At 50.1% G+C, this 12,555-nt stretch overlaps 1 protein-coding gene across 8 annotated transcripts; it reads left to right on the top strand.

Moving 5' to 3' along the window:
- Positions 1-43: 43 nt before the first annotated feature.
- On the top strand, positions 44-12,489 carry PPTG_10108 (hypothetical protein). Of its 8 annotated transcripts, XM_008905369.1 has the most exons (10): positions 44-1,133; positions 1,218-1,318; positions 1,390-1,759; positions 1,830-2,095; positions 2,167-4,343; positions 4,418-8,361; positions 8,438-8,754; positions 8,823-11,402; positions 11,468-11,555; positions 11,625-12,489. In XM_008905369.1, exons 1-10 carry the CDS (start codon positions 90-92, stop codon positions 12,183-12,185), a joined length of 11,448 nt encoding a protein of 3,815 aa, XP_008903617.1. In that variant the 5' UTR covers positions 44-89; the 3' UTR covers positions 12,186-12,489. The 8 variants fall into 8 exon arrangements, with proteins under 8 accessions (XP_008903617.1, XP_008903623.1, XP_008903624.1 ...); XM_008905375.1 differs by having other exon boundaries at positions 44-1,318; XM_008905376.1 differs by having other exon boundaries at positions 1,218-1,759.
- The last annotated feature ends 66 nt before the right edge of the window (positions 12,490-12,555 follow it).

Genomic DNA, 12,555 nt, shown 5'->3' on the forward strand with positions numbered 1-12,555 from the left:
ATCCAATTCATCCAATCATATGCTCAAATAAGTTTTTGGTTATATCGTATTTAACCGCCCTCCAATCCGCAATTGACCTGCGGAACCTCATGGCGAAGAAGCGCGTAGGGGAGGCCGCGCCTGCGCCGGCCCCAGGCGACACTGACGCTGCTACTGGAGGTCGTCCACAGGCTGCTAATGTACCTGCTCCGCACTTGCCACCCGCCGTAGTCGTGGCCATGCTGAGCAAGGCTGAGCAGAGCCGCGTCGAGTATCGTGGTGGCAAGGGTGAGCTGCTGGGCTTGGGCGAGATCTACCTGAATGACCTATCGGATATCTTCGTGTTCGAGGTGACGAACCAGAAGCCGCGCAAGCTCAAGCTTCAGCTGCGTGCGGAGCTGCGCAAGCCTTTCCAGAGCAGCCAATGGAGCTTTCAACTCGAGAACGAGAATGTTAGCATCATGCAACGCGAGCTACAGCAGGAGAAGGACCGCGCTGTAGCCTCTGATGAGTTCAACCACGTACCGTTCTCAGTGCTACGCTCGTCGTCCAAGGCCGCTCTTTGTGCCGAGAACGTTTATTTGTGTGAGGGCTACAACGAGCTTTTCAACCACATTGGAAAAGTGGACGAGATTGTCCTGGGGCCCAAGGAGACCAAGAGAATCATGTTCTCCATGTGTACCAACCTGACGCCGCAGCATAATGCATCTGGAAGCTCAACGTACGTTGCGGCCGGGGATTCGTCGGAGGAAGAGCGCGCGCATCTTAGTGAAACATCGTGCTTCGTGCTATCAGGGCGACTAATCCTACAGCCGTCATTCATTGACGGCAGTGTTACGAGTAGATTGCCAATTCCAGAGATGCTGGTGCCGCTACAAGCTCAAGTGTGCCGCTCACTGCTACGACTGGATGTCAAGGAGCTGCATTTTGATGATTGTGTGCCAGGAGGGTCGTTCGTCAAGGATTTCACGGTGTGGAACCGCTCGGAGATCCCGTTATTGTTCAAACTCGTGTCACCGATGACGCCGTGGAATGAGAACAGCGAACTGCTTGTGTGTACGGACTACAACTCTGGATACGTTATTGGCGACAAAACCCTTCAAGCTGCTGCCTATGGACATGTGCGGATTCGCGTCACATATCGCCCTACAGATGTAAGTGTGCTTTAGAAGGGGACAGTGGCTAATCCACATTGGTATTTACCGCATGCTGTGGCTACCTGCTTGCGTGGCGTACAGATTGGAGAGCGCTTTTTCGAGATTCAGGCGCACAATCTGCATGACTCCAGAAACGTCAAGACTCTCAGGATCCATGCCATTACGAATCAAGAGCATCACAGGTAAGCTGAGGCGTTTGGGTCAACTACCGTTGTCTATTCACGCATAACATTCGTGTCACTTGTGCAATTAGAGAGGGACTGTCGATTAAAGAGACGGATGGTTCTTATCTGAGGAGCGGAAGCCGACTTGATTTTGGAGATTGTTACACTGGAATTGCTAGTTCTAAAGTCATTTTGATGAGGAATATGACGGAGGTGGCCTTGCATGTGGAGCTGACTAGCGACCGACCCAAGGAAGTCACGTTCGAGCTCAAGCTACAGCAGAACCGGTCGCGTGTTTCAAGAGCCCCACGTACCGAAGAGCTCCTTTCTCCCACTAATTCCAACGACGGGGCGAGTTTGAAGGGATCGTTATCCCCTGACAGAGCGAAGTCATCGATGCCCTTCTCAAACATGGACACCTTCGCACTGGACAGTGATGAGGAGGCCGATGACAACGAGGTTAGTGCGCTTGGCTGTTGGCATGTTTCAACAGCTTAATGAAATGTGGGCATACTTACTGTTGTGACAGGGGGACTTCTACGAGGAAGAATTTCAGCAAACAAAGCGAAACTCTTTTGAGGAGAATCCCATGGGCGATGGTGACGATTTAGATGACGACTTTGAGTTTGATAGGGAGCCTCGTACACTGCCTGAAAGTCCTCTTGGAAGTCCAAAGATGCGGGGATCAAGAGGAAGCGCAGACTTGCGAAAGAAAACCTTTCGGACTAAAGGAAAAAAGTCCTCCAAGGTTTCGTCTCGAGTGAGAGGTCTCGCTTACGACAGTGGTGTGGACAGGTAGACTTCTCAGTGGTATTGTTTTTTTTTTCCAGACATTATCTAATTATTGTCTGTTTCTGCGTGACCAGTCCGCGGTCTTCCCCCGAACGAACTCTTCGAACCGACACGCGAAAGCGTCAGACCGTCCCTGTTGATGACAACAGCGCGTCCAATTTCCTCGTTGAAACCATTGATTTGCCTCCTGGTGTTGAGCGAACCATTTTAATATGGTACACGCCGGTACCCAGCACCAACTTGGAAGGATTGTATAACGAGAACTCAGATGCTGTGGATCTCAAGGCTGCTCGTCTGACAAAGCAAACCTTTCGGATGTCGTTCCGATGCTTTTTGATGCAAGGCGCGTGGCAACAAGTTCAGTCACGAGTGTATGACCGCACTCTGGGAAAATCGATTCACATTCGTGCTCGCACGTGCACCTCAATGGTAACGGTGTCGCCTTCCATATTGCACCTGGGAGATTGTAACATTGGAGAGCTGAAGAGCAGTTCATGTATGCTAACTAATCATTCCGAGTTGCCGACGGTTGTAAAACCATTGGTCACATCCAAAGTGATTTCGACGGTGCCCAATGACGACATGATGCTTGGTCCAAAACAGTCCACCGAGCTCAAGATTGAAATTATTCCGCGCAAGACGAATCCCAACTACTCTCGACTCATCTCCATTATCAACATGAAGAACAAGAGCAACATTCCGCAGATTTGCGTCCGTTCCAGCAATATGGATGCTCATCACGTGATCTACCACTCGTTGTTTTACAAGCTACTGACCCAGTCAAGGTCCGCGTTCCTGAATTTTGAGCACGTGGCAATCAATTCGGTCGGAATTCAAGTGTTTGATTTGGAGAATATCACGAATGCCCCGCTTCACTTGAACATACAAAGCTCTGCTCCATCGAAAGTACGCTTGTATTGCATCAAGCAAACATTCGGCGATGTGTCAAAACCATCGAAAGCTTTGGATAAAGACGGGGACTATGAAGAAGTGGGTGAAGCTCGTCGATCATCGTCTTCTAAATCTACGACCTCGCAGGGTAGTGTCGGAAGTGGCACTCCTAGTAATGCTTCCACGCAAATAAGCCAGTCAGCTGCGGGACGGCCTCTCCGCAGACGCAGATCGTTTGGCAGCGTGTCGGAGCTAATGGAGGGGAAAGCGACCGTGAAACGAGGGAAATCGACGGCACTTCGAGAGCTTTTGACGAAAAAACTGACGGCGATTTCAACTGGCCATTCATCAACGGCGTCACCAGGCGCAAGTAGCATACCCAGGTCGGTTTCTACTCAGCATTTTGAGACTGACAGAGGTCGCCAAGAGCAGCACAGTGCTGGTGCTTCAGAAAGCAGAGGAAATCCATCGCATGCGACGGTAGACGAGAGAAGGAATCCTGAGGGTTCCTTATATGGTTCATTATTGCCACATGCGACCTCGTATGCGGATGGGAGTTCTTCGGAAGAGGTTGCATCTCTGTTGGAGCTTTTCTCGAAGTCTCGTTCAGAATGTGATGCATACAGCCACAGCTCTCTCCCTTCCAAGGAAAAAGAAGAAGAGATCGTAGCGATGGTTCGAGAACGCACGAAGCGCCTACAGACTCTTTTCGCCGAGAAAAAGTTAGTGTTGCTGAGCTCCAACAAAGAACGCAACGTGCGCATTCCGGCGAAATCGCGTCAACGTATTGTCGCTGTATTTAGCCCGGTGGCTTCCCAGACAGCAGTCCCCAAGGATATCGCGAAGACACGAGTAGAAAAGCATAAAATCATGATTACACTTCCACCTGGTGGGAACAAGAAAGCCGTCACGGATGGAGGGAAGCTTGACAAACCAGTATGGGCTGCGTCAAAGCATCCGTTTGATACTCGCTCTTCAGTCAGAGAGTTGCTGCTCAAGAGTCGAGTATGCCGCTCTATCATGAATGTGAACCAGAAGAACATCAATTTCGGGCGCATCACTACGTCTTCGAAGAGCTCGAAACGACTAGTTGTCCAAAACATGTCTGCCACCCCGTTAGTGTACAGTGTGGAGAAAACTGGCTCAATCTCTTCAGGTTTCTTACAGATCAAGGAAGGCGAAGTTGGAGTGGTGAAGGCGTTCGGCACAAAAGAGATTTGCTTTCAATTTCAGCCAACTCTGGCTGGTCCCTTTGAAGAAAAGCTGAAGATTATCAACGTTCAAGATCCTGAGAATTCCGTCTCAGTCACTATCAAGGCGAAGGTAGTCAAACGCGAAACGTTCAAACTTCTACAGTCAGGTACTTGCCATCATGGCTTTTGTTTTGGATTTTGGACTACTAACCCGAAGTTGTGTTTATTTTCCTTTGTTTAGGTCAAACAATTTCGCTCGGAAAGTGTCTTGTAGGTGAGAAGACGGACGATGTGAAGATCGTTGTCCGGAACACTAGCCGCAAAAAGCGCGAATACGTGATCCAGCTGGATCCAAGTTTCACGGTTCCTACGTTGCGGCCAACGTTTTATTTCTCAGTCGATGAATCACCAGCTACGGTTATTACTCAAGCGCAGGAGAAGAAGTTGGACGAGGAGTTGGAGAAATTGGAGCACAAGTTGCGAATCGCGATTACGAAAAAGAAGACGGACAAGATTGTCAAATTGAACGCCAAAATTTCGCAGGTTAAGGCATTGTTATCAGGTGAACAACTTCCAAAAGAAGTACCAGGGACTCCAGCAGATAGTGACGCAGAAGTGACAGGCAGATCTGGAGAAAGCAGCGAGGTGGGAGAGTTTGATCCGTATGATAGTGCCAATAGCGACTCGGAAATGTCCGAGTCAGAATCCAGCTCGCATTCACGACGGCGACGATCAAGGCTTTCCGACAAACCCATCATCGATGCGAAAAGCGGGCAGGTGTCGTCCAGCACCAATACTTTGCACTTCTCGCTTGGAGCTGAGGCAACCGGGCGAGTTGTGGCTTATGCGATATTTTGCCCTCTGAGGTCTGGTGATACCTCGCCACGAGAAGACGGTGATAAGGGCGGAGCTCGCCAAACCCAGAAGATGAAAAAGCGTCTACTGCGTCGGGATGCTACTCCTGTAGTAGGGGTTGGAAAGTTTCTCCTGTTTGAGCAGCAAAATAAGGATGTGGTCAAGGAGCTTCAGTACAATGCAGAAATCTTCTCGCGGACTCCTGCTGGGGAAAGCGCATTCTGCCGTGCCGTCGGCCGAAAGCCTCCGTCTGTGCTTCCTCCGCACCCGAATACTAGTGTAATGCCTCCTATAGTGGCCGACAATTCGATGGAGAGTCGTGCAAGGAAACCACATGAACGTAGTGGGGGCTCCATATCACGTTACGATGACGTTATACCGTCACTAGCTGGGCCACCTGGTGGTGACTCTACCATAGTGGAGCGACGTCGCAATCTGACTATTAAAATCCCTGATTCTGGCAAGACACCTCGAAACCTGAATTTGGATATTGCCCCTGATCAGCTGGGTGTGTCCCCAACGAGCTCAAACCTGCTGGTGTCCGCGGAAGAATCTCCAGCTGATACCCGTGGTTGGAAAGTGACTCTGTCGCTTGGATCTCCTTCATACAAGGGCTCGGGGATTGTGGAGGTGGTATGGAATCCAGCGGGCACGTTTCGAAATGTGCTGGCTCTGACGTGTGAGGTTGTTCCTCACGAATTCTTGATAGCTGGTGAGATGACAACTTCTGGGGCCACAGAGAGCGCTGATCTGCGAGCTATGCTTCCGCTAAAATTGAATATCCCTCCCGATCGCACAGTAAACTTAAACTTTAAGTGGTGTTTTACAAGTGATGCGGGCTTCGCATCGTCGACACCTCTGGCGTCTTGTGTGAGCCGATCGATTTTGGAGAGCGTATCTGAAGCCGCGGAACTGAATGCTGGACAGATTGATTTTTTCTACTACCCAAGCAACTTGTCGTCAGGGGAGAATATCGATGTGACTACGCGGACTCCGGCGTCGTCCGTGGGCGTCGCTATGGTTAAGGCTGTTCAGCGGTCACTGTGTTTTGAGAAGGACACACTTAACTTGGGTGAACACCAGCAAGGTGAGGATGTGAGGGGCGAGGTTGTTATTCACAACAGGTCGCATCAAGCTCTCCAGTTCCTTTTGCTGGCTGGGTCTCGTGATCAAGGTAGCGTGAGCGCATCGTCAACCGTTTCTCCTTTGCTCGTTGGTGGCGATATGACATTTGAAAGCGCAACTGGAACTGTGGAGGCGAGGTCCTCCGTGAAAGCTGCATTTGTTTACAAGGGCAGCGTGCCTGGACAGCACACTGAGCAAATTGTCTTGCGAAATCTCAGTGGAGATCGACTCGACACGTCCGTGTTGGCGATGTCGGTTCGCATTACACGACCGGTGTATGTTCGGATACCTGAATTGGACACGCAATCGACAGGCCAGCTGGAAGTTCTTAATCTGGGTCCATGCTACGTTACACCGGAAATGCAAGACACGGCTGTGGACAGTCCCAATGTCTCGCTCAGATTCAGCAAAGTGCACAAAATTACGCTGCAGAGTCAGGTGGAAGACACTTTGGTTATTTGTGCTTCGTCGAATCTGAAGACGCAGTGCTACGTCTATGAAGACGCACGCCTGCATCGTGAAGCGACGCATGTTACGATGAAAGGAAACCAATCCATTGATCTGTACGTGGCAATTCGTCCGCGATTATCGTCAGATGCAATCAAAACAGGATCGACACGAGATCTCGTTGGTGGTATTCGCGTTCAGCTGTTTGGACTACAAACTATCCAGGACTCAGTAGAAGACGAGAAAAGTGAGATGTTGGCTGAGTTTACTGTTAAGTTTGTCGGTGTAGCCGGTGCCAGTATTGCTCGAGTGACGCCGTCATTGATCGACTTTGGTGTGGAATACAACAGCGGACGAACGCAAACGTGCCAAACGCACGAAGGTCGCTTTGAATTGGTCAACATGAGCAAGGCCTTACCGTTGAGATACCGCCTTTTCGTGACAAGTGCTACGGAGGGTTACTCGGATGATGATGATGCACTTCACATTTCGCTGAAGCACGAAAAGGGTGAGATTCCTGCCGGTGAGATCGGAATTATTGAGTTTCGAATGATGGCGTACACGAATGGTCTATTTCGACGTCGTATCATGGTGGAAAACATCCATTACCCGGGAAAAGTTAGCTTCGTTGATGTCGTTCTCTTTGTGGATAACGGCGCATTGCGATGCGAAATTCCGAGTGCAATTACTGAGAATCGAAGCCAAGAACTGGGAGTCGATGTATTTTCTTACGGGGCAACTCAAGAACCGTCTTTGCTACAAACTGTTGATTTCGGGCTTGTCAACGTGATTAAGCTTGAGGATGAGTTAACGGATAGCATGTCTTCATCCGGAGGCGAAAGCGAACCCACAAGTCGTAAATATCGGATTTATGGCGAGAACGATAATGGATCTTTCTTTGAAGTGAAGCATGGAACGGCAGGGCAGCAATCAGAAAAAATGCAACCTAATTCGAAGACCCTCATGCTCACGAACACTACTGATCAAGCTATGGTGGTGCGTCCCTTGAGTACTCTTCCCTTGACGTTCGAATGGAAACGTGAACACGGAGGAGAGATTGCCACGGCAATTACAGAGCAAGACGAGTTGATGGCACGATCCACCTCGACCGACAGTGCTAGAAGGCTCCACACTCAACCACCTGGGATAACACCGCGGAGTCATCAGTCATCTATTTTCTACGGTGAGTCGTATTCGTTGGAGGCAAAAAGTTCGTGCTCGCTATCGTTTCGCTTTGCAGCCATTGCTGCGACTGTGCCGTTACCTGTTGATACGATCGAGAGTGGAAAGTTGTGTCCACTACGGGGAATGGTTGGTATCCAGAGTTTTGAGAGTGGCAATGGTTCGGATGCCGAAGAGGCTTGCACGCTGAAAGTTGTAAACATCTCGGGATGTTACGGTGAACCGCGATTTCAGATTGCTGAAAAATGCTTTTCTTTGGGAAAGATTGGTTATGGCATCGGCTGGAAATCATCAACGTTCCAGATTTGTGTAAGGAACGTATCTGACGTGGCAGTATCCTTTGTCATCGCCAATTTACCAGCTTGCATCCATGTGCTCAACGTTCGTGACGGCAACCGTATCCAGTTTAACGATGGCGTAAATCCCGAGTCGGGGCTTCGTGTTCCTTCACTCCGAATGCTGGCGCTACATGCTGATAAGTCCTTGAAAAATGTGGAGGCTCCTCACTGGAGCGCTTGGAAAGTACAGCCTAGGGCATCGTGTATACTTGAGATGGAGCTGGTGCGGACGACAGAGGTACGTTGTATATATTGCTTTGTAAATTGTCGTCTAGAGGATTGGACTGATAATCTAATGCGACCTATCGCGACAGTTTTTGGCAGCAGGCGCGCACGAGTTTCCACTTCGCTTTTTTAACTTGTGCAACCCTCACAACCACGAGGATGTGCTAGTTCGAGCGGAGATTATTTCAAGTTACGCAGAACTGGCGGTAGATCCTGAAAGCTCAGACCATGGGGTGGAAGCAGCAGAGCCAAAAAACCATCACGTTGCTTTTCTTCCTCCGGTCACTGTACCGACGCCGCAGGAAGCGCCTCCCCACCGTGCCAGTTTCTGGTTCTCGCTTCGAAATGTGTACGACGAAGAATTGAATGTCAAGATTTCCTCGCAAACACACAGCGCTTTCGAGCGGTAAGTGGTTTTTTTTTCGTATTATTTGTTGTTACACTGGTCCTAACTGTTGCACTTACGTATTATAGAACCTTTGAGCTGCTACTTATGCTGCGTTCAGCCAATACGCCGTTGAGTTCGCTCGTCATAGCACCTGGTGAATCGGTGGATATTCGTGTCGTGTGTCATGTCCTTCCTTCTGCTCGCCTTCCGGCTGACACGTGGTCGACTGGGAGCAGTGGAGCTACATCGGAAATTCTTGATTTGGGACGAGTTTGGCTTGACATCAGTATCCAAAATATGAAAGATGCTGCACAACGTGAAGACATTCACGTGAAAGGAAAGCTGTTGCCAGGCAAAACATTCTTGCTGTCGGCGTCCAGCCTTCACTTTTTCGCCACAGCGACAGAGATCCCCGCAGATATTCCGCTTGACCAACTACCGCCATCATTAAAGTCGAAAACTGGGGCTAGCAGAGACTCGTCCCCGGTCACGCTACCTGGAGCTGCCTCTGTTGTGCATCAGCTACGGAACTCCTCTGAATGTTTTTGGGTGAGGAATCCGTCAACCGTGGAGGTTCTGAATTTCGTTATCAACCCAGTCTCGATGTACCAACCCGGGTTGTGTCTCGTTGAGGGTTCGACAGAGTCGGACATGTGCGCTATGAGTGAATGGATCCAAGCGATAGCAGTTCCTTCGTCAGGTATAATTGCTCCTGGTGAGTCGGTGAAGGTCACTGTGCATCTCGAGGAAGCGTCAGCTCCTTCCCTAAGTGCGACTCCATTCCGTGAAGGTAGTGATATCAGGTCAACGCCGAAATTAGCAGCACTGCACAAGATGCGCCACCACCCAAGCTGGCGAAGCAACTCATGGGATGCGGATGGACCAGAAACAACTACAGAAGAGAGTGGGCAGAACCACATGTTCCTAACTGTGCGAGATGCAGACTCCAGCCTGGACGCCGGAGTATCAACCGAAATTGATGTTTTGTTAGTTTTGCAGCAGCAAAGCTCAGCAGGTGACGCTGCGAAACAAGGGAGTGTGGTCCTGGACAAAACACTAATTACTGCAGCTTTTGAGGCCCGTAATAAGCGACTGGCGCAGTCCCGGAAGCTGTACCCCGGGCCCACATTAGAGACGCACTTGGAGGACGAGCTTTTCGAGCAGACGGAATCATCTGGACTAGATAATTTCGAAGAGTTTGACATCTCATCGATCCGTTCAGGCGCTGTGGGACGTAAAAATCATCTTCCCGTCTTGACGATTCGTGGCTGCACACCGGCAGAGTATTCGTCACTAGAAAATACGCGTTATTTGATCGATGTGGGGCAGCATACCGTTCGTAATGGTGGAGAAGTGGAGTGGGAGATTACGATCGAAAGCCTCTACAGTGCCGCTAGTGCTGCGGATCCAGGACTTGATTCCGTCGAGTATCGTCTAACACTTGTCGACAAGAATGCTCGGTCGTGGTTGCAGCTTAGCCGTGAACGAGGTACACTAGATCGAGCGCATAGTTATCAGAGTGTGGTTCTCTACTTCCTTCGGGGAGTAGTGGGAGTGTACTCGACATTCATGGTGCTACAAAACCTAGCGAACCCGTCCGATCTGAAGGTGATACACGTCAGATTGGAAGTCATCGCGGACCTGAACTCGTTACGTGGAATGTCGTCCGGATTAGATTCTGCGACGAACTTGTTCCGCGTGCTTGTATCGAATCATGGCAGCCCCAAGCGTTCACGCCGCTCTAGTATCGAGATGCCTCCAGAAATCTCTGCCGGCGGTGCTCAGCGACTGATGATCGATTTCAGTGAGGTGTACTACTACAAGCTGTACCAAAACCACTCGATCGTGATCGAAAACTCGTCTGGGTTGAGCCTCGATTTCATTCTGTCGACTAACGCACGGCCACAAGAGGTCAGCTTTTCGGTCTCACCGATGTCATTCAATGAGGTCACCACGGTCACGTTAGGTGCCCATGCAAGCATGCAAGTGTTTTTGCATTTCCGCCCCCAGCCGAGGCAATTGATTCTTCCCTCGGCAGCGAACGAAGTCGTGTCGGACGTCGAGGTGAATGAACCGTGGGTGCGTGAGATCGAAGTCTACGTGAGCTGTCGTTTGGTGAAAGACTTCAGGGAAACAGTCATTATCCGCGCCATCTGCAGCCAGCCTCAACTTATGGTTAATGTTGCCAATGGTGAAACCAACCAGTCTCCTTTGCAGAGAGAAACGTATTTCTCGGCCCAGCCCACGTTCCTTGGCTTAGTGTTTCCGATGCTGGAATCAACGCTCTCAAGCCCTGAGCTGTCTACGAAAGCTGCCGATGAAACCCAGAAGTATCTTGTTGTACGCAACACCAAGAGTGATTCGTATGCGCGGCTTGCATTGAGGAACGACAGCATGTTTTTCAGCTTGGCGATTGACGATACCTTGACTCAGCCAGGTGCTGCCACGGTTGACTTGCTTGACCATGGGGTGTGTGCTGGTCGAAGATCCACGCTACTAGTGACTATCCAGCCGCAGAGTGTTGCAGTTTTCCGAGTGAAACCGGACGTCGCGGCGCTGTGGAAGCATCACCAGCTTTGGGATCATAGCGTGAAGGAGCACGTGACACTGTACAACATCAAACAGTTCGCAGAGCACTATCAAGTGACGCTCTGCTTCACCTGCAGGTACGACATGGATAGTGTTTTCCTGAGTTTTTTCCCCACTCTAACGTCTTGAATGTCTGCTACAGTAACGTCGCGAGCTTCTACATCCCACCAAATATTAGTGAGAGCTACCCCATTTCGGCACTTGAGGATATCGTTGCGAAGTTTCTTCAGGTAAGTATTGTGCTTTCAACCTGCTAATGAATGCGTATATCTCTAACCTTTACTTTGCCGACGGTACAGAATTACCAGTACACGTGGAAATGGTTGATATCGTACCACGAGAAGACATTAGTATCAGCAAAGCACTCAGTTGGTCAGTCATCCTCGGCACCAAAGCTGACGGAAATTTTGAATGATCTCGAGAATGCGCTGGATTTGGCGTCGCCTCTGAGCCCTCGAAATCTCACCCACGCAGCTATGCAGACCTTCGACGAAGAGGAGAATGTTCAAACAACATCCAACAGGGACGATCTCTATCAGCTGGTGCAGTCGTATCGGGCGTTGTACTTCGACTTCTACTACATCACGGACGAGCTGGTATGGTACGGCGTGCGCGGGAATGCAGTGCGGCACAGCCTGGCACTAGCCGACTTGGCCTATGGTGTCGTGTTCAACCACGAGGTCTTCCGGTCATTCGTCAGCGATGCAAGAAGCGATAGTGACGTTGTTGCCTTCCCACGTTTGCTGCTTCCGTGGATTCGACAGCTCGGACACTTCCTGAGCTTCTTCCCGGAGAATCAAGAGGCAACACAACCGCTTCGACAGGTGTACGACCAGCTTCGGAAATTCGAGGCTAGCTAGATAATACGCAAAAGCCCCCTGCAGCAAGAATAAGCTATAACATGTGATTGTCGATGAGTTGCGCTTTCATGTAAAAAAAACGTTGAGAGCCAAATACATTCAAAGGTGCCACGACGAGCTGAACACGTGGAGTCCAAATTCTTCGCAGTTCCAAACGCGGGGCTCTAACGGGATGGGTTGTGTCCGGCGGATTGTTAGCACTCCATCCCGTTTCGTCATAATGTATTCGCGACAATCAAAAGATTCTGTTGATATTCGAACAGTTCTACTTTGAAAGCCTATCCCACCGCTCGGCAGTACTTACGATAGCAATGACAACTTAGGCCCCAGCACTCCAAGACGCCCCTGGCGTACTTTTCTACCGAACTTG

The sequence above is a fragment of the Phytophthora parasitica genome, assembly GCF_000247585.1.
Source record: "Phytophthora parasitica INRA-310 unplaced genomic scaffold supercont2.20, whole genome shotgun sequence".
In the NCBI taxonomy this organism is placed as follows: domain Eukaryota; phylum Oomycota; class Peronosporomycetes; order Peronosporales; family Peronosporaceae; genus Phytophthora; species Phytophthora nicotianae.